The 19,504-nt window shown below is 63.6% G+C and overlaps 1 protein-coding gene across 1 annotated transcript; it reads right to left on the bottom strand.

The window, feature by feature from the left end:
- Positions 1-217: 217 nt before the first annotated feature.
- KLHL30 (kelch like family member 30) lies at positions 218-17,061 on the bottom strand. Its single transcript, XM_023747401.1, has 8 exons — positions 16,619-17,061; positions 8,239-9,051; positions 6,756-6,891; positions 4,986-5,072; positions 4,360-4,515; positions 2,956-3,144; positions 2,228-2,373; positions 218-788 (listed from the first exon to the last, which is right to left on the bottom strand). Exons 1-8 carry the CDS (start codon positions 16,970-16,972, stop codon positions 537-539), a joined length of 2,133 nt encoding a protein of 710 aa, XP_023603169.1. The 5' UTR covers positions 16,973-17,061; the 3' UTR covers positions 218-536.
- Between the last annotated feature and the right edge of the window lie 2,443 nt (positions 17,062-19,504).

Genomic DNA, 19,504 nt, shown 5'->3' with positions numbered 1-19,504 from the left:
AAAGCTGAGCAGGGTCCTCCTTTGTCCCCAGGAGCAGCCTTTGGGAAACAGGTGCCAACAAGCAGAGGCCGAGAACTCGGGGGGGTGGGGGGGCAAGCCAGCAGCCACCTGAGCTGCCAGGGGGCCCTGGAGCTGGAGCTGCTGGCCGTGGTCACACAGCTGGGGGCCAGGCTGCCCACCCTCCCCAGCGGCTTCAGTGCCCGGGCCACTCGTCACCCCTCGTTTGTGCACCTTCCTCTCCAGGGCCAGCCCATTGAGTTCTCACAGTGCTTCCCGGACCCTTGCTCCTTCTCTGAGGTCTCAGACACCCCTGTGGGCCGGGGAGCTGCTTCTCCCTCTCTTTGGGCGTCAGGGTCCCAGCCGCGGCCGCGGGTTAGCTCAGAGTGGGTGTGGTGGCCGCGGAGACCAAAACCGTGTCCCTCTGATGTCCCTGGTGCCCCGAGTCCAGCACCCGCTGAGTGAACAAACAAGCAAAACTAAACGGGGTGCTCCCACGGGGGGCCAGCTGGCTGCCTCTGGGGGTGCCGGGGAGCCACTCAGTGCTCCTGGATGGGGCTGAAGGGCTGGGTCCACTTGGAGACGTCCAGGAAGACGGTGGAGGCGCAGTGGTAGAGCCAGAGGCGGGGCAGGGCGCCGTGGCGGATCCAGGCGTCCCTCCTAGGGTCATAGGCCTCCATCTCCACATGGTAGTCACCATCCATGCCCTGCCAGCGGCCCCCCGTCAAGTACAGTGCGTCACCCAGCGGCACCAGCGCACCATTCTCGTGCAGGCTGTGCAGGGACTGCACCTGTGGGTGGTCAGTGGTCAGTGTCCAGTGGGTGGCCAGAGTGTGGTGACCAGGGGACGTGCAGAGAGGATGCCAGCACCCCGCCCAACGTCCCGTCCAGGGCACCAGCACACCTGGGACTGGGATGTCACTCTGGCTCCCTGTGACTCTCCTTCCCCTCCAGCTCCTTCTGTGGGGAGCCCCCACTACCCGCCTCCCTCCGGCTCCCAGCCCAGGATGATGTTTCCAGCCCCCTAGTGCTCCCTGGGGCCCAAATCTGCTAATTTCTGGAAGCTGGGGTGAGGGGACAGGGAGGCCTGAGCCTGGAGCTGCCTCCAGGGTGAGGTCTGGGCTGAGCCTCTGACTCTCAGCTGCTCTCTTGGAGGGGACAGATGTGGCCTCAGCCTCAGACACATGTGTGGGCCCATTTGCTCCATGGGCCCTTCACTCGGCCCCTGCACCCCTGGCCTTGGCCCATGGCTTCAGGAGTGTCCTGGGTAGGGGTGTGGGTCAGGGCCAGCAGCCGCCTAAGGTCCAAGAGAGATGTGGGCGCTCCTGGAAGAGCCCGGATGGCGGTAGGAGAGGTTTGTCTGTGGCCTGCACCTGAGGGCAGTAATGGGTGGTTACTCCCCCCCACCGCCCCGCTACCCGCCTCGGGCCCGGAGAGGGCAAGTGCAGCCACATGGCTGGGACCCTGCCCAGAGCAGTGGCGTGAGCCGAGGCCCAGATGAGCGGACCTGGGAAGAAAGCCCTGCCTGGCAGTGTGTGCCCTGCACCTGCTGTGCCACTGTAATGGGGCCTCCGGTCAGCTGAGTACTGACGCCAGGGGACAGCTGTGGGCAGTGGGATCGCGGAGGCCTGTGTGGCCCAGGCCTGGGGCGGCTGCAGGAAGCAGAACCACCTCCTGGGCTCAGGGACTGGGAATCTCAGGGCAGGTGGAGGGCCCAGCACTGACCAGTGCTGAGGCCACGGCGGACTCCGGGCACTGACCTCCTTCTCCAGAAGAAACAGGAGAAGGGTCAGGGCTCTGGTGCCGCCGAGGGTGAGTCTCCAGATGCCCACTTCCTACTCCCTGCCCTGGGCCAGTGGCAGAAGAGAAGGGGGTGCTAAGAAGCTGGCTGCTCCCACCCACCCACAGCTCAGGAATCTGCACCCTGACTTGACTTCCTCTGTGGACGGAGACTCCCTCCCTCTTGGGCCTGGCCCTCAGTGTGGCTGAAGCACTTCTGGCTGAGCCTGGTTTTGCACCCAACAAGGAGGACAGGCCGCCCCATGCTGGGGTCAGAGCACTCAGAGTGACCAGTACCCCCCGTCCTTGGCTCTCCCACCTCACGGTCTCAGCCCAGGCGCTGGGCCTCATCTCCCCTTCACTGCCCTCCCCTGTGGGGACACCCCCAGGTCCCGCTGTCCACAGGCCTGCTCTCTGTGGAGTCACACTGGGAGGCAAGGCTGAGGCCCACCTTCTGCCACAGGTTGGCTCCGGGGTCGTACACGTAGACCTTCTTGGTGTTGTCGCCGACCAGGTAGAGCGCCCCCTGCAGAGCCGCACAGCGAGGCGAGGACAGGTACTTGGGGAGGAAGGGCGAGGCGATCATACTCCAGGCTTCTGTGGGGACACAGGGTCTGAGGCGGGAGGGGCTCAGGGGCAGGAGGCCCTCAGAGCCTCATCCTCAGGTCCTGAGCAGGGCCTTGGACTGGCGGCCACCCCACCCTCACCGGCACCCCGGGCCTCGCCTCCTTCTTGCCCCGTCCCCTCGGTCTGGGAACCTGGGGCCCCACCTGACCCTGGGTCCCGCTGGTCTCCTGTGGGACCCTCACACCCAGCCTGCAGAATGGGTCCTAGAACATGTCCACTGTCCAGGGGACAGAACAGAGGGCAAGAGATTGGGCTGGAAGGGCCACGGAGCCAGGGACAGCCCAGCTGGAGCCAAACTCTGCCCCAAAGCACAGAGACCGAGCTGCCGCCACTGGGCCTGGTGGGTCCAGGCCACTGTTTCCGGCCCATGAGGCCAGTTCCAGGCAGATACAGCCGCCAGACAGCTTCCCAGATCTGGGGCTGGGCTTCCTGTCACCTGCCCTGGGCACTCTGCCCCCAGCCCCCCTGGCCGCTAGTCGGGTGGGGCTGTTGCTCTGGGCAGGTGACCCCTCGTTTCCCCCCTGGGCCCCACGTGTCCGCTGGGTTCCCCACCTGTGACGGGGTTGTAGCACTGCAGGGCCAGCGCGTTGTACTTGCAGGCGCTGGAGCCCACCAGGTAGAGCCGGCCCTGGCAGCTGGCCGCGGAGAAGTTACTGACGTACTTCAGGGCCGGGCTGACAGGCGTCCAGGTGTCTGTGTAGGGGTCGTAGCTCTCCACCTCCACTACGTCCAGGGTGGTGCCTGTGAGGGCGGGACAGGGCTGCAGGGGGCAGGGCCAAGGGCAGGTTCCTGGAAATGCAGGGCCTGGGCTTTGTAGAGAGGCAGGGACCACCCTGCTGCCCCAGGAGGGGAAGGGAGTGGGAGGCATGGCCTCATAGGCAGATGCCTTTCCTCCATCTCAGAGGGAAGTGAGGTCCGAGAGGTGAGGGCATCTGCCCAAGGCCACATGACCAAGAAGTGGCATGGGAGGTGGGCACATTTAGGCAGGAATTCCTACCTCCAGGATAGTAACGGGGCCTCGCAGTAAAGCCCGGCACAGTGGAGGGGTGCTGGTGGGAGCCCCCAGGAGGCTGGCCCCCAGGCCTCTCATCGTGGGGGCTGTAGGTAGCCCCCACCCCAGCCCCCAGCAGAGCCTGGGGGTGGTGATGACTGGGCTCTGCCCTGGGTGGCAGGGCAAGCGTGGGGACCCCGAGTTCCTGGGCCTTGGGACCTGTGCATGCCCCCTGCTCTTGGGCTGCGCATGACAAGCTCTGAGGGACAAGGGGCTGGCCAGCACAGGAGGAATTCGGAGTGGCCTCGGGGCCAGTGGGGCCCCTACAGAGGCCTTGGGAAACTTGCTCATCAAATGCATTTTGTTTTTCAATATTCGTCCAACCACATGTGTCTCCGGGGTGGCTCTGAGGGGGCTCTGGGAGGAAGGAGTTAAGGTGGGTGCCCATCCTCAGGCTGGGCATGGTGGGGCAAAGGTGACAGCAAAGGGACCCACTGTGGATCCCCGTACCCCAGGGACTGCACTGAGGAGGGGACCCCGAGCTGCGGTTCTGGGATGGGAGTAGCTCTCTCTGCTGGCAGCCCCTTAAGGGTCTCCTTCTGGGGACTGACTCGTCCTGTTTCCTGGGTCCCTGGAGTGCATCAGTCACCCGGCGCTGGCTACCGCAGGCCGGAGCCTCATTCCAGGATGTCCAGTGGCACAGCCCAGCGGGAATTCTGCTGCCCAGTCTGCCCGGAAGCCCTGGCGTGGGTCCTGTTTACCCCAGACGGTGAGCTCCTGAAGGCAGGAGCGGGGCAGTGCCCTTGTCGTCCCTGGGGCCAGCATGGGGCTCTCTGGTCCCCAGTGAGGGCATGGGGGTGGGGAGCCATTGTTGCAGGATTGAGAGGCCACCAGGCTGCAGAGAGCTGGGGAGGGGGCTCAGAGGAGCAGGAGGCAGCTGGGGGCGATGGAGCGGGCGGCCTTACCGCCGATGACGTAGATCTCCCCGTTGAGCGCCGAGCTGGCGTGGTTTGTGCGGGCCTTCAGCATGGGCGCCACCGGCCGCCAGGCCGCCTCCTTCATGGGGAAGCACCAGGCCTGGGTGGTTGACCAGGTGTCTGTCTTGGTGCCCCGAGAGCCACCTGCCAGGAGAGGTTCTGTCCCTGAGGTGCCCGTCAGCCTGGGGTCTCTTAGCCCGTGGGGACTGGGCATCCAGGGTCCTGCTCCCTTCTCCCCAGGCCAGGCCTCCGTGCTGCCGGACGCCGGGCTGGGTGGGACCACGGCGGCACAGCCTAGCTGGGTGGCTCGGACAGGCCCCTCCTGCTCCACAAATAACGGGCACAAGACCAGTGGTTCAAACCCCACCCTGGAAGCTCTGAGATATGAGGGGCGGAGTGACCCCTTCCCCTCACACGGTTCCGTCTTGGGAGGACCCGGCTGCGGAGCGTGGCAAGGCCACCTGGGTCCACGTCAGGCAGGGACTGTTCCCTGCACCCACGTGTGGCCCCGTGGCCCTAAAATGTCCTCGTTTTCACCCCATGAAAAGCTCTGGAAGAGTCTTGACTAAACTGTGGGATCCCACCAAGCGAAGGGGGAGCCCCCATCTGCCCACCTGTGACGTAGACGCTGTTGTTCAGCGCAGCCAGGGAGAAGCCCCACTTGTGGAAGTCGGGGAAGTCTGGGAGCGGCGTCCACCTCTCTGGCAGGAGGAGAGAGGCAGGGTCAGCGTGCAGAGCTCCCTGCTGGGGCCTCCGCCCCTCACACCTCCTCTGCTCCGTGGTGCAGAGCTGTCCCCTCACCAGCAAAAAGGTAAGGGGGGACTCCCCTGCCATAGCAGTGGGGGCCACCCCAGGGGGTGGGGTCCGAGGCGGCCCTGGTGCTCCATGTGCATTGCCAGGCCCGGCTCCTGGTGGCCCCTTGGAGCCTGGCACCCAGACAGTCACAGCACGGCCCCAGGGTGAGCAGAGAGGCGGCCAGGCTCCAGAGGCTGCTCTCACACGACCCTGCAGTTGACCCCACTGACCCCAAATGGGCCTTTGGTCTGGTCCCACCTCAGTCAGAGGGGGTAAGGGCCTGTTCTCTAGTCACTAGTGGGTTATAACAGAAACATCATTCATTCCCGAATTCCTCACGCATTTGCCCTGAGCCCCTTCTGTGCTCACGTGAGCCAGGGGCGTGCACCAGCTGTGTTGCCTGGGGAAGCCTGGCCTCAGTCTCTTCATCTGTGGAATGGGGATGATTCCCACCTCCCAGGGACATGTGGGACAACATGAGATGCCGTGTGTCTCACACAGCAACTGCTCAGCCAAAGGTAGCTTTTAGGACAGAGGAAGGCACCCGAGTCAGACCTGCCTTCGTGGAGCTACATGAGGTCAGCTGAGGCCAGGAAGGCTTTGAGAAGATAAAAATGAGACAATAAAGGTGGGAATATTTAAGTCCTCTAAGTGGACACATTTTGGGTTTTTAGAGAAGGCTGTGGGAGAGACACAACCTTGGGGATGTCCCTTGGAAAAGTCTGTTTATTGTTGACAACAGTTTTCAGAACACGCAGAACTTCGGGCCTTGCTGGGCAGGGGCTGTGTGCCCTCCTGACTCATGTCTGTGCCACCCGTGGGGAGTGCCCAGGAGTCAGTCACCAGGCCTCTGCCTGCCAGCACCCCCGCCACCCTCCCAGTGGGATCCGCGGGACAGCTGCGTCGGGGCTGAGCCAGCAGAGCTCATTTTCTGATGTCAGGCCCGAAATCCCCTCTCGTCAGCCCCTGACCTGGGACAGCCGGCCCCGAGCCCGCCAGCCACTGACACCATGGGGGTGTCTGGGGACCTGCCCAGCAGCCCCAGGACACCAGCCAGCCTGCATCAGTGTTGCCCAAAGATCTGCCTGGGCCAATGTGCCCTCCCCACCCCCCGCAGGAGAGGCACATCCAAAGGGCAGGCTGGCCCCTGTGCAAAGGAGCCCATTTCACAGATGAGGAAACCGAGACTCGGGGAGGTAAAGTGACTGCTCAAAGGCTGCAATTAGAACCCCATTCGGGCAGATCCAGAACCTGAGTGCTCACCCCCTAGGCTGCCTGCACCCCACCCTGAGGCCACAGGGGCACTCAGGGCACAGGGCACCAAGAGGAAGCAGCTGCCAGGCCACCCATCCCATACCGTGTGGTCTGGGCAGCAGAACCCCTTATTGGGGTCCCATGGCCTAAAACAAAACCGAGGGCTTTGGCTGAAGGGAGAGGGACTTGCAGTGCCCCCCACTGTCAGCTTCCCCTCCCCCAGTCTCGCCCACAGCCCCCTGAGGCCCAGGCACACCCAGGATGGCCTGTTGTCTGTGCACCTCACAAGGGCTCCTATCGGTGGCAGGCGGAGCTCTGGACACTGGAGTACTCACTGGCTTTGGTGTTGTAGAAAGCGAAGTTCTCGAGATGGGGGGCGGGCTCCTCGGCGCCCTCCTCCGCCTCCTCCAGGGCCCGGCCGCCCACCACCACCAGGACCTCCTCCAGCTGCTGGGGCAGGGCAGGCAGTGCCTGTGGGCCAGGAGGGTGCAGTCAGAGGTAAGGGTGGCGGCTGTTCCTGCTCCCAGGGCCCAGCGCTGGCAGGCCTTGGCGGTGTTTTCTGAGGCAGGTAGTAGTCTTGACATTTGGGGACAGGGGTCCACAGGTGTGCTTCCGTGTTAGTGCACATGTGTGGGTGGGTAAGGTTCAGTGTGTAGGCCTCTCTCTGTGTGTGCCCATGTGTGTGCATGTGCACATGCGTGTATGTGTCAATGTGTGCATGTGCCCATGTGTGTGCATGTGCCCATGTGTGTATGTGTCAATGTGTGCGTGTGCCCATGTATGTGTGTGTGCCCGTGTATGTGTCAATGTGTGCATGTGCCCATGTGTGTGCATGTGCCCATGTGTGCGTGTGCCCATGTATGTGTGTGCCCATGTGTGTGCGTGTGCCCATGTGTGTGCATGTGCCCATGTGTGTATGTGTCAATGTGTGCGTGTGCCCATGTATGTGTGTGCCCATGTATGTGCATGTGCCCATGTGTGTGCGTGTGCCCGTATGTGTGGTGACCACATCAAAGCACAGAACAGCGAGAGGTAGGGCAGCTGCCCCTGTGCCCTGAGCGTGAGAGCAGCTCTCCTTCCAGTGGCCACCACGCGCCCGCCAGAGGTGTTCCTGCACCCACCTTTGGAACTGACCCCAGACTGTCCCCAAGCCCCCATATAAGCCTCCCCCTGCGCCTGGAGCCCTGCTCTCCTGGGCCCGCATGTGCACACCCAGCTCGGATGGCCCTGGCAGGTGAGAAATGCTGAAATGGCCCCACCCTAGTTGGTAAGTAGCCACTGTCCAGAGCTCCCAGGACCTAAGGGTTCCACTGGCCCCTCCTATGGGTGCCCGCACCTCCCTCCACCAGCAATTACAAGGGGACTCCCTCACGGGGCAGGGCCCCCAGCTGGCTCCACCCCGGGGCTGGCCTTTGTGCCTGGTGGTTCAGGGCCACCTCGCACCTCATCCCTGGCCTGAGCACGGTTTTGTCTCCAGACTTGGTTGCTGAGACATCCTCTGGACCAAGGCCTGAGCAAGCAGCAGGTGGACTTGTCGGCTCCCTGTCCCAGCCACACCCTGGCCGGTCACTTCATCAGGACCTGCCCTGCCTGCCAGCCCCACTGCCAGCAGGATAAGAAATTGCACCCATAAAAGCTCGAGCAGCTTCCTAGGGGGCAGGTGGTAGCGGCTGCCATGCCTGCCTGTGTCCCTGTTCCCCTCCTCCTTACGTTTGACACCCACGGGCACAATCTGTACTTGGGGTGAGTGGTGCACTCTCCATCCCCATGCAGGTGGAGTGTCTGAGCTTCCCCTCCCTGCTCCCCGTCCCCACTCACCCCATCATGGCCCTGGGACAGGGCTGCTTGACACGCCTCCGACTCCAGGATGAGTGGCTCTGTGGCCAGCAGCTGCTGCACGCAGGGCCTGGGCACGGCATCCAGGCGCACCAAGTTGAGCAGCTCAGGCAGGTGGGCGGCCCGGGCCTGTGGGTCGTGGCGCACCCAGCGCAGCAGGGCCTCCAGCCGGCTTTGTTCTGGCTGCACCTGCAGCAGGTCGCTGGCCAGACACGTGGCCAGCCGGTCTTGGGACAGCTGCAGGAACTCGTCCTCCCGTGCCACCGCCTCAAAGTTCTCCCGTAGGAAGGCCCAGGCCTTGGCCACCACGCCCAGCAGCCCCTGCTGCTCCCCGAACTCACAGATGCCCAGGCAGTTGGTGGCGTCCAGCTGCTGCTGCAGGTACCGGCCGCAGACCTTCTGCACGGCGGGGAAGTGGAGGCGCGCGGCCGTGCGTGTCAGGGCCTCCACGTTGGCCTGGGTGATGGTCAGCCGGCCCGTGTACACGAAGTCCACCAGCTGCCCCACCACGGCAGCCTCCACGTCCCACAGCTCCACGCGTGCCGCGAAGCTCTCGGCAAAGTCGCCTGCGAACATGGCGTGGAAGTAGGGGCTGCTGAGCGCCAGGAGGCCGCGGTGGCAAGGCAGCTCCCGGCCGCCCACCAGCAGCGTGACGTCGGCCAGTTTGGGCTGAGAGCGCAGCCGCTGCAGCCCGTCCAGCATGTCCTGGGCGTGCGAGGGCAGGTGGAAGTCCAGGTCGTCCACGTTCCGAACCATGACTGCGGAGCCAATGCGGCCAGCCCCCGGAAGAAGCTCCTGGGGCGAGAAGGAAGCCGGTGAGCTGGGGCGGGTGGTCTCATTCACACCAGCCCTTCCCACCCTCCACCAGCCTGGGCTGAGCACTCGGCGGCTTCCCCTGCTCCCGATCCGCATGGCTGGGGAGGGCGTTGGGGACATGGAGAGGCTTCCTGCCCCACCGTCCCTGGTCACACGGAGCCTTGGTCGGCTACGACCCTGCTGGTGTCCTGGGGGAGCCATGGCTGCCTCTGGCCCCAGCTTCCTCATCTGCAGGTGGAGAGGCTGATGGTGGAGGGGTTGTGTGATCAGTCTCTGCAGCAGCTCCCGCTGACAGGCCCCCATGCGCTTGGCCACGTCCCAAGGGTGGCTCACGCCTTCACCACACAGACCTGCCTGTGGGGTGCATGCTCTTAGCATCCCTTTCACAGATGAGGAAACTGAGGCACAGAGTAGCACTTGTTTATGGTCACACCGCAGGAAGTGGGGGGGCCAGACTGGGGAACCCCTGCTGAACCCCCAGGGTCCCGCCGTCTCTGGGTATAGGTCGGTAAAGACAAACTCAGGTGAACTTCCTGGAGGGGGATGTCACAGCCCAGTGTTCATTTCGTCCGAGTCAGCAAATCTGCTTCTGGGCTTATTTAGTTATGTGCACGTTGATTTATGTTCTTCTGATATTTAACTCTAAGAAAGCCGCCCCAGAGAAGGAAACAGTTTGCATGGAGGCTTTCGCCGGGAGTTACCCACAGCTGCAAGGAGCTGCACCCCAGAGAAACAGTCTGTCCACCAGGGGGCGCCTTCCACAGCTGTCGTCCCTGGGGACAAAGCCCCAGAAAGAGAAGCTGGGAACTATGCAGGCCCCTGGGGTGGGGAGGCCTTGCTGAGCTGACGGTCCCTCCCCTCCCCGCTGGTGCCCATCCCCATCCTACAGAGCAGGGACCCAGGGACCCAGGGAACCCACCTGGGGTCCTGAGCACCTTCTTGGGCTCATGCCGGGACAGGACGGGTCAGCGGGCCCTGCCTGATACGCCCCCGCCCCCGCCCCGGGGAGGCCCTCTGGCTGGTGATGGCAGCTCTGCTCTCTGAAGGGGGGTGAGCTGGAGATTAGTGGGCCAGCCGCTGTCCCCAGGCCTTGCATTCCCGTCATTGCTGGGTTCCTTTGGCCCACTGCTACCATGACAGGCCCCAGGGGCGGGAGTGCCCAACCACATTCCTGTGGGGCCAGAGCATGGTCTGCTGACACTTGCCACCCGGCAGTAACAGCTCAGGGTGGGGGCTTCTGGAGGGTCCCAGTGCCTCAACCGGTGCCTGTCCGGGCCAGGGGTGAGGTGGGCTGAGCAGGCAGGGCAGCAAAGGAAGGGCCTTAATCCAGCTCCAGCCGAATGCAGGGCGCTGTGGCCCTGACTGCAGTTGGGGTGTGGTCCAGCCTCCCCCTTGCTGGGCACAGAGGAAGGTCTGAGTCCCCACCCCACCCTGAGGGCCGGGCTTGACCATGATCTGGAGTCTCTCAAAGTGTCCAGCACTGTGATTGCCAAGCCCACGGACGTTGCCACCGTAACCCACTATCTCCCAGTCCCCCTCCCCTCCTGCCTGCCCGCTCCAGAGCCCCCGGACCTACCTCTCAGTGGGCCCCTGCACCCCGTTGCTGAGGACTCGGCCGGAGAACAGGACTGGCCAGCTGGCCGAGGGGCATGGAGGGCCTGCTGGGCTGAGTGGCCACGTGGGGCCGAAAGGGTATTTTTAGCCTCCGTCTGCATCGGGAGGGGGGCCGGGGGGGCGGGGGGGCAGGCGGTGAGGGATGGGCCGGTGGGGGAGGAGATCGGTGTGGTCTCCGCCTGGGCTGTCCACTCTGAAAGCCCAAAGGAGCCTCATCACGGCAGCAAGGCCGAGGCCTCTGGGACCAGGGGCCGGGACGGAGAGCAGGACGGGGGTGAGTCTGGGCTTCACCCCTCCCTGTGGGCTGACGGAGGGGTGCGGCTCCCTCCTCCTTCCTCGTCTGGGAGATGGACACTGAGCCTGTGCTGGGACCCAGGGGGGCACCCAGAGGCCCCAGCTCGGCTGACGGCACTCGCTCCTCCACGGTTACTGACAGGCATCTACGTGCCTCTTGTTCTCCGCCAAGTGGGACGGAGTGCTGATCACAAGAAAGGCCGTTGGTCAGCAAAGGCTTCCACACGGGGGTCCCTGGTGGCAGTGGGGCCGTCTCGGTGGCGAGGGTGAGGAGGCACCCCCAGTGCCCCTCCAGGCTGGTGGCGGGGACGCGGGATCCTGAGACCTTGACCCCATTGTATCATGGCCTTGGCCTCGGGGCTGCCGTGGTGTCTTTACTAGTGTGAGAGCCAAAGAGGGCTGAGAACTGGGTCATCTCAAACCCAGCAGCAGGGCCGCGGCAGTGCTGGTGCGCACGGTCACGGTCACGGGGGTCGCGGGGGCCCTCGCATCGAGGCCGCCTGCGTTCTGGCTGGGACACCAGAGGGGCCTCCGAAATCTCTCAGAGCAAAGCTTCTGAGCCGAGGGCCTGCAGGGACCGGTCAGCCCCTCCTTCCTTCCCAAAGGCCTCACGAACACAGCCGTTTCTGGGTGTGCGGGGCCGCACCAGGGTGGGCCAAGTCTGACAGAGTCTCCCAATGTCCACTAGGGACTGGCCAATGCTCTTTTTAAAAAATATGTTTTTATTGATTTGAGAGAGAGAGGAAGGGAGAAGGAGAGATAGAAACATCGATTGGCTGTCTCCCACACTGGGGATCAAGCCCACAACCCGGGTTTGTGCCCTGACCAGGAATTGAACCAGCAACCTCTTGGTTTATGGGTCAACACTCAACCATTGAGCCATGCCAACCGGGCTGGCTGATGCTCTTATAGTGCCGAGGGGCCTGTGGCCCGCAGCAGGACAGCCCTCACTCCTGGCAATGTTAGGTCATTTCTCAAGGGGAGCGTGGGTCCGGGACAGATGGCTCTTTCCCCACCGGCACGGCTGCTGGCCTGCTACCTGCTGAGGAGATGGTTGTGAGCTCTCAGGATGCGTGCCGTCCACTGGGGGGCACAGCTGCTCCACAACGACTGCAATGAGTCATTAGCTAATCACATGTTCCCTAGGCGCTTCCACACTCGCTCACTCACAGGTTTCCTGGATCTGTGCTGCCCGCCTCAGCCCAGCCCAGCCCAGCCCAGCCCTAGCCCTGGACAGTTTCAGGACTCCCCCCAGCCTTGGGCATTAGCGTGGAAGGGGCGGGTGGTGGAGCGGGAACAGAGGACTCAGTGTGTGCCTGCACCACCCCTCAGCTCCCTGTTTGCAGGCAGAACACCAGGGCTAACGCTGGAGGAAGCGAGGACAGGGTTCTGATGAGAAGCTGCTGTCACCAGAGCCGCCCAGCTTGGGCACTGAATGGAGACCTTCCCGGGACATGGAGGCCCAGCCCCTTGAATGACAGGTCAGTTTGGGAAACTCGATACCAGGGCTCAAACCAGATTCTCGTCAACAGATCACCACTCGTGGTGCCGTTTTTAAAAATACGCTGCTGGTTTCTTTTCATGACAAAAACCACACATGCTTACTGTGGAGAATTTGGAAAACACAGAAAAATATAAAACAGAAAATGCAGCCAGTAAGACAAGCCCCATTAACACAGCGGCCCCTTCCCTCTCCGCCTTCCACTGTCGTTAGAGTGCCTGCGGGCAGGTGCTTGCGTCCGGCGTGGTCACTCACATCGCAAGCACTGCTGACGGGAGCGGCCTTTGGAAAGCCTGATTTTAACTCTCATCCTCATAGGGACCCACCACACCTTAGGAAGTTGGAGGCGCTGTCCAGTCACCTCTCTGAACAGACTCGATTGGGTGCATAGTGCCGCCTCCGCTTACTTCCCGGGGTAGATTCGGAGAGCGAGACCACCAAGTTACGTGTGCTCACCTTGCACCCAGGGTCGTCCCGCGTGGGCGAGTGACGCACTGTCTCGCGGGAGGTATCACTGTCCCTGTGCTTGCCTGGCGCCTGCATGCCGCGAGGCTCTCCTGGCGCAACCAGGCCCTCCCACCCCCTCTGCCGGCGTCTTACGGCCTTATTTGCTCAGGGTATCTTATTCCGTCTGGGATTTATTTGGGGCATGGGGCCATAGGTCATCCTCCCCCCCAATTAGTTGACAACCTCCTCGGGACTATTATGGACACTCCCTTCTTTCCCGAGGACGTGTTGCACCATGTGTATCTCGGGGCAGAGCTTTCTGGGGGAGGTGTCTCACCTTCCTCTACTCTGGCCTGTGGATCCGAGGGACTGTTTTCTGGGGTCAGAACCAGCTGGTTGGATGGACCATTGCTCCATAATTACGATCTCTTCCCTTCTGAAATTTCCTTGTCTGTTGTATGTGTTTGCTGCTGCAGCATAACAAATGACCCCACAGTCTAGTGCAGGGGTGGGCAAACTTTTTGACTCGAGGGCCACAATGGGTTCTTAAACTGGACCGGAGGGCCAGAACAAAAGCATGGATGGAGTGTTTGTGTGAACTAATATAAATTCAAAGTAAACATCATTACATAAAAGGGTACGGTCTTTTTTTTTTAGTTTTATTCATTTCAAACGGGCCGGATCCGGCCCGTGGGCCGTAGTTTGCCCACGGCTGGTCTAGTGTCTTAAAACAACAAACATTAATGATCTCTCACAGTTTCTGGGTGGTTCTCCTTCAGAATCTCTTAGCTGGCACCAAGCAGGCACCGAAGGCTGGACTGGGCCAGTGGCCTCCATTTCTCACACACGGGCCTCTGCACAGGGCTGCTCCCAACACGGCAGCGGTTTCCCCGGAGACGGGAGCAGCGAAGGTGGGAGTCTTGAGACCTACTTGATATCAAGACTTGGAAGGTCACTTCTGCCCTGACCAGGAATCGAACTGTTCATAGGTCGACGCTCAACCACCAAGCCAAGCTAGCCGGACCCTTGGTTGATTCTTCTGTGTGCCCTGACCAGGGACCAAATCTACCACCTTGGTGTATTAGGACGGCGCTCTAACCACTGCGCAACCCGGCCAGGGCAGCTGGGGCCTTCTTGGGGAAAGGTGGGCTTGTGTTGAACCTGCGCATCGGTGCGCACAGGTGCCGGGTGCATTCCGGCCACGAGGAGGGATATTCTCTCACTGCCTTAGGGGGCCTGGCTGCAGGGAGGTGGCAGCCAGAGGAAGTCCTGAGGCCCCTCCCCACACACTGCCTATTGGGGCCGTGGAACAGCTGCAGGAAACCCTCCCCAAGTCCCCTGGGCAAACCCCACAGCCTGGGGCCCATCATCCTGCCGCCCTGGGGCCCGGACAAACCATTCGGGGCTCCGTCCGCACCACCTGTTCACGAGCACAGGGCTCCCTCTCTCCCGTGTGTTTCTAACTCACCGGGAGGCCCTGGGGTTCACCTTGTTCTGAGGTCCTCGGACAGGCCCTACTGGGCCAGTGTCTACTGCGGGGGACCCTGCTCCCCACACAAGAGTTGCTAGTGGGCCGGGGCTCAGGCTGCTGATCATCAGAATCACCTGGACCGTCGTGAAAAGCACCAGCTCTCCCAGCACCAGCCGAGGCCGAGGGGCTCAGAATGGGTGGGGCTGCCCCAGAACAACATGTTCATATAAACCCCCCAGGAAGCATGGTGTCTACTGAGGTGCTTTCTCCCTCCTTCCGGGCCGAAAACCTGGGTGTGAGCCTCCACCTCACCCCTCTCCTGGCAGCCCACCCCGACCCCATGTCCTCCCAGAACCCAGGATGCTCTGAGGCACCCCCTGCTGGCCTTGGCCCAAACCCCCTGCTGGGAAACTTCGGTCCAGAGGTGGAGGGACTTGCCCCAGGCCACGGCGAGTGGGCAGGGGTGTCCCAGTGAGGTGTCCTGCGCCCAGTACCCCAGCCAGAAGACCACCTCTGCGGCCAGGCCTTGTCCACCCCCACCCCCATCCTGGCCCCTCTGTTGCCCGGCCCTTAGAACAACGAGGTCCTGCAGGCAGCACAGGGATGGAGTCATCGAATGCCCACGTTTCCTGGCGTCCCCACCCCACCCCCGGGGCTCACCCAGCCCCAGGCAGCTCCCGTCTGGCTCCATCAGACATGCTTTGGGGCCAAGAGCTGGGGAGCAGCGTGGAGGTGTTTGTGGGAGCCCAGGGTTGGCGCTCTGCTCATTGGGACCTGCTCCTTGAATAATGACCGCAGGTGGGCGAGTGCCACTGTGGTCTCAGGACAGAGCCCCCCCCCCCAAGGACCTCAGTCCGCCCTGACCGTGACCCTGGAGGGCAGGTCAGCGCTGCACCCGTTCGAAGGTGAGGAAGCGGAGGCTCTGCCGGGTAAGGACGGTGACGCCGAGATGAGGACTCCGGTCGTGGTGCCCACGCAGAGCTGGGACCCGCTCTGGGCACAGGCAGCTCTCCCCGGGGCAGCAAGCACAGCGTGAAGACCAGCCGGGAATGGGAGTCTTTATTTAGCAAATCTGTGTCCTCCTTTCGGGCCTGGCAGCCTTGGCCGCCCAACACTCCTGCTACATCTCCCAGGTGTCTCTCCCTGTGGGACCCCGAGTGGGCTGGCCGGGAGGGCTGTTCCATCCCACGACTCATCTGCTGTGCTTGTCGGTCAGGGGCCTGGCTGCAGGGAGGTGGCAGCCAGAGGAAGTCCTGAGGCCCCTCCCCACACGCTGCCTATTGGGGCCGTGGAACAGCTGCAGGAAACCCTCCCCAAGTCCCCTGGGCAAACCCCACAGCCTGGGGCCCATCATCCTGCTGCCCTGGGGCCTGGACAAACCATTCGGGGCTCCGTCCGCACCACCTGTTCACGAGATGCTCTGTTCACCGGAGGCTCCCTGGGGGCACCCACCCCCTTTCTCAGCTTCTCACGGAGAAGGGTGTGGGTGGCACCTGGGCGGCCACAGGAGAGGCTGAACCTCATTGCAGCCGGGCTAGTGTGCCCCCACCCCCCACAAGTTCTCTGGATCTGGCAGCCCACCTTTGAGGGCGGGCAGTGCCCCTCTCTGCTCAGAGCCCTTTGCAGCCACTGCCTGCATCACAGCCGTCCCTGCTGCCTGGGCCACGTGGCATGGGCGGGGCTGTCAAACTGAGGACAGGAGCCCCACAGGGAACCAGGTCCCCTGGAACTCCCGGGGTGGGTGCGTGTGTCAGCGGGTGGCTGCGGGTGACCAGTATGCACCCGTGTGAGCACCTCCCTGACCCGGGGAATTCGGGGGGCAGTTCTGACAGGAAGGCCTCTGCCATTGGCTCCTGTTCTCTCCACCCCCCACCCCCAGCCCCTCTCCCATTTCCCAGATGGGGAAAGAGAGGCCAGGGGACGTGGAGGGGCAGCCTGAGCTCAGCAGGAGAAACCGAGGCCGGACACGCAGGCACTGGGAGGAGGACCCACGGAGAACATGGGCTGGCATCCCAGGTGCGCAGGGGACAGTCGGGCAGAGGGACCTGGGGCTGGGACAGGAGTTGGTCAACTTCGGGGCCCAAGGAGAGCGGAGAGGCCTCTTGGGGTCGGTGGTGAGAAGGATTCTGAGGCTGAGCCCAGAGCCGAGGAGGAAGGATTCAAGGGCAGGCCTGGGGGGCGCTAGCACGCTGAGTGTCTGCCTGCCTGGCGGGGATCACCTGGCCACCAGGTGGATGAAAAAGGACAAGAGGAGAGAGAACCGAAACCACCCCAGGGCCCCTCCGGAAGGGGCTGCCAGCCCTCTCAGTCTCCGAAGCTGAACATCTCGGCTTCTTTCTCCTTCCAGAAGGCGAAGCTTCGGTCGATGTAACCGCAGATGTCCTCGCTGTTGAAGCTGCCCCGCTGGGAGCCGGACCCCAGCCGCTGAGCTGCGGGCTCGGGGCCGCCACTGGGGCTGGCGGTGTGGGGCAGGGGCCCGAGCGGGGTGAGGCCTGACTTGCGGCCAGGCTCGGCGTCCCAGGCGGGACTGCGGTTGGAGCCGAAGAAGCGGGCTTTGATGTCCTCGAAGCCATCGGTCCAGGCCCGGCGGCCGGAGGCCACCTCGTCGGTCACGGCCTTGTGGAAGGCCCGCGCGGCCTCCCAGCCGTGGGCGCCCAGGTGCTCGAAGACCTCGAAGCAGAGCAGGTGGCGCATCTTCCTCTCCTCGGCGGGCAGGTCGCACTCCAGGAGCTGGAAGTAGCCCAGCATGAAGAGGTCCAGCGTGAGGCTGCCGTAGGGCACAGGCGCCCCGTCCACGTGGGGCAGGAACTGCTCGGGAGACAGGAGGCCCTGGGGCCGCCGGCTCAGCCGCCGCAGCTGCCGGGCAGGCACGTGCGCCAGGATGGCCTTCCAGTTGCCCAGCAGGTGGGTGATGATGGTCCGCTGCTGCCACAGGTGGCCCAGCCGAGGGCCCTCGCTGGGCGGCGGGGAGGGCGGCGGAGGAACCCTGGCCACCGCCTGCCCTCGCGGCCCAGCGCGGCGGGCCTCCAGGGTCCTGCAGGCAGCCGTCTTGAGCGCGGGCGTGTAGGCCGACTTCTTCCAGTGGCTGAGGAACAGCATGACGATGCGCTCCTTCCGCAGGTTGGCCAGGTCAGGGCTGTGCCCCGCACCCACCTCCGACGGGGCCTCCTCACAGCTGATGCCTGAGTCGCTGGCCTCCTCGGTGTCGCCCGGCCCGGGCTCCCCTCCGACCGGGCTGCCCCGGGGCTGCGGGGGGGCGGGCCAGCAGCCCCTGGGGCACTGCCCGGGCGGGGCCCCGGCCTCACAGGGTCCGAGGTTTGGGATGCAGGGCAGGCAGGGGGCCGACTCGAAGTTGCCACGGAGCGTCCGCACAGACACCCCACACTCCTGGATCTCGCGCTGGGCCTCGCTCTGTGGGGGGCTGGCCGGGGCCTCCCTGCTGGCCTCCTGGGGGGGCTGCACGGCCGGTTTCTCCTCACCCTGCACCAGCCCGTTCATGCCCTTCAGCAGCAGCGACATGCTTCGCACCAGCCGCGCCACGTGGCTGCACCAGAAGGGCAGGGGCTGCCCGCCGGGCACGGCCTCCACGGCCACCTCAGGGCCCGAGGGCTCGGGCACCGGGCAGGGGGCTTCCTCGCCCTCCAGCCCTGGCGCCCGGGGCAGGAAGTGGCTGTTGACGGTGATGCTCACCAGGGGCTCGGGCAGCAGGGCCTGCAGCTCTGCCGCCAACTGGCCCAGCTGGCTCTCGTACTCCTGGCAGCGTCTTCGCAGCTGCAGGTCGGCGATCTGCTTCTCCAGGTACACCAGGTCGTCCTCCGTCAGCAGCTCCCCGAAGGGGCCCAGGATGGCCTGGTGGGTCTGCGAGTACCGCCAGGCCGCCTGCTCCGTGGGGCCCGCGCTCCCGCTGTCCTCCTGGGCACAGGGAGGGCTGGTCAGTGGGTGGCTAGGAGGGCATGCTCCTTCCTGCTGGACTCAAGCTCCCCGAGGTGGCCTGCTCCCGGTGCCCCTGGGGAGCCAGCCCTGGACACCAGCTGGCTCTTGCCTGGACTTAGAGACTGAAGCTCAGGGCAGTCCCCCAGCCCTGTGGGGGCCCAGCCTTCCCCTTCAAAGAAAGTGGGTGTCTGCTCTGCCTAATCTCTCCCCCTCATCTCCCCAATGTTTAATGCAAGGATCTCTCTCCTCAGAGCCTCCTGCTCCTCCCGCCAAACTCCAGAGCCTTCTGTGATGGAGGGCGGCCTTGGAGGACGGCAGCCTCAGCCACTCTGCTCTGGGTTCTCTCGATGGTTCACCCCAGAACCCCTGGGCCCTCCCTGCCCCAGTGCTGACAGTCTTCGGGGGACAGACACGGAGGGACCCTGAGCTGGGCTCCCTCTGGGTCCAGGCTCCGGGCCTTTGATTACCTCTCAGAACCCCTGGGGGAGGCGCCCATTTCACAGGCGAACTACCGCCTGGTTGCCAAGAGGCCTAACCTACCTGGTGCCAGGCGTGCTCTGCACTAAGTTCTGAGAGCCAGTCAGTGGGTATTTAGCTCAGGAGCCCATGGGCAGGGAGGGGCCACAGTTCTGGGAGGGGCTTTGACGTTTATTTCCTGTTAATGGACTTAAATAGCCGCAGGTGATGGGTATTATTGTTCTGTAGGGGCTGCTCTACGGCAAGGGGTGCAGAGCACCTCATTCAGACAAAACCGTGTCCCTCCAGGGTAGGCCTCTAGGACTACTGTCCACACGGCAGGCGAGGGAGCCTGCCAAAGTCCACCTCAAACCACAGCCCTTCTCTGCTCAGATTTTCTTTCCTTTTTAATCCTCACCAGAGGATATTTTTCCCATTGATTTTCAGACAGAGTGGAAGAGAGGGAGGAGGCAGGGAGAGAGAAACATCGATGTGAGAGTGACACACTAAACCTAACCCGACCAGGGCCAGAGATCGAACATGCAACCACAACCGAGGTATGTGCCCTGGATGGACCCTTGGAATGAACCCGTGACCCTTGGGTCCTCGGGCGGACGCTCTAACCACTGAGCAACCGGCCAGGGCTCTGCTCAGACTTCCAAAGGCTCCCCTGAGGCCTTGCAGCGAGAGGTCCTGTAATATCTGCTGTCCCTTCT

Source organism: Myotis lucifugus, unplaced genomic scaffold (genome assembly GCF_000147115.1).
Source record: "Myotis lucifugus unplaced genomic scaffold, Myoluc2.0 scaffold_861, whole genome shotgun sequence".
Lineage (NCBI taxonomy): Eukaryota > Metazoa > Chordata > Mammalia > Chiroptera > Vespertilionidae > Myotis > Myotis lucifugus.
Note: the sequence above shows the minus strand (reverse complement) of the source record. Positions and strands in the feature narration are given on the sequence as shown.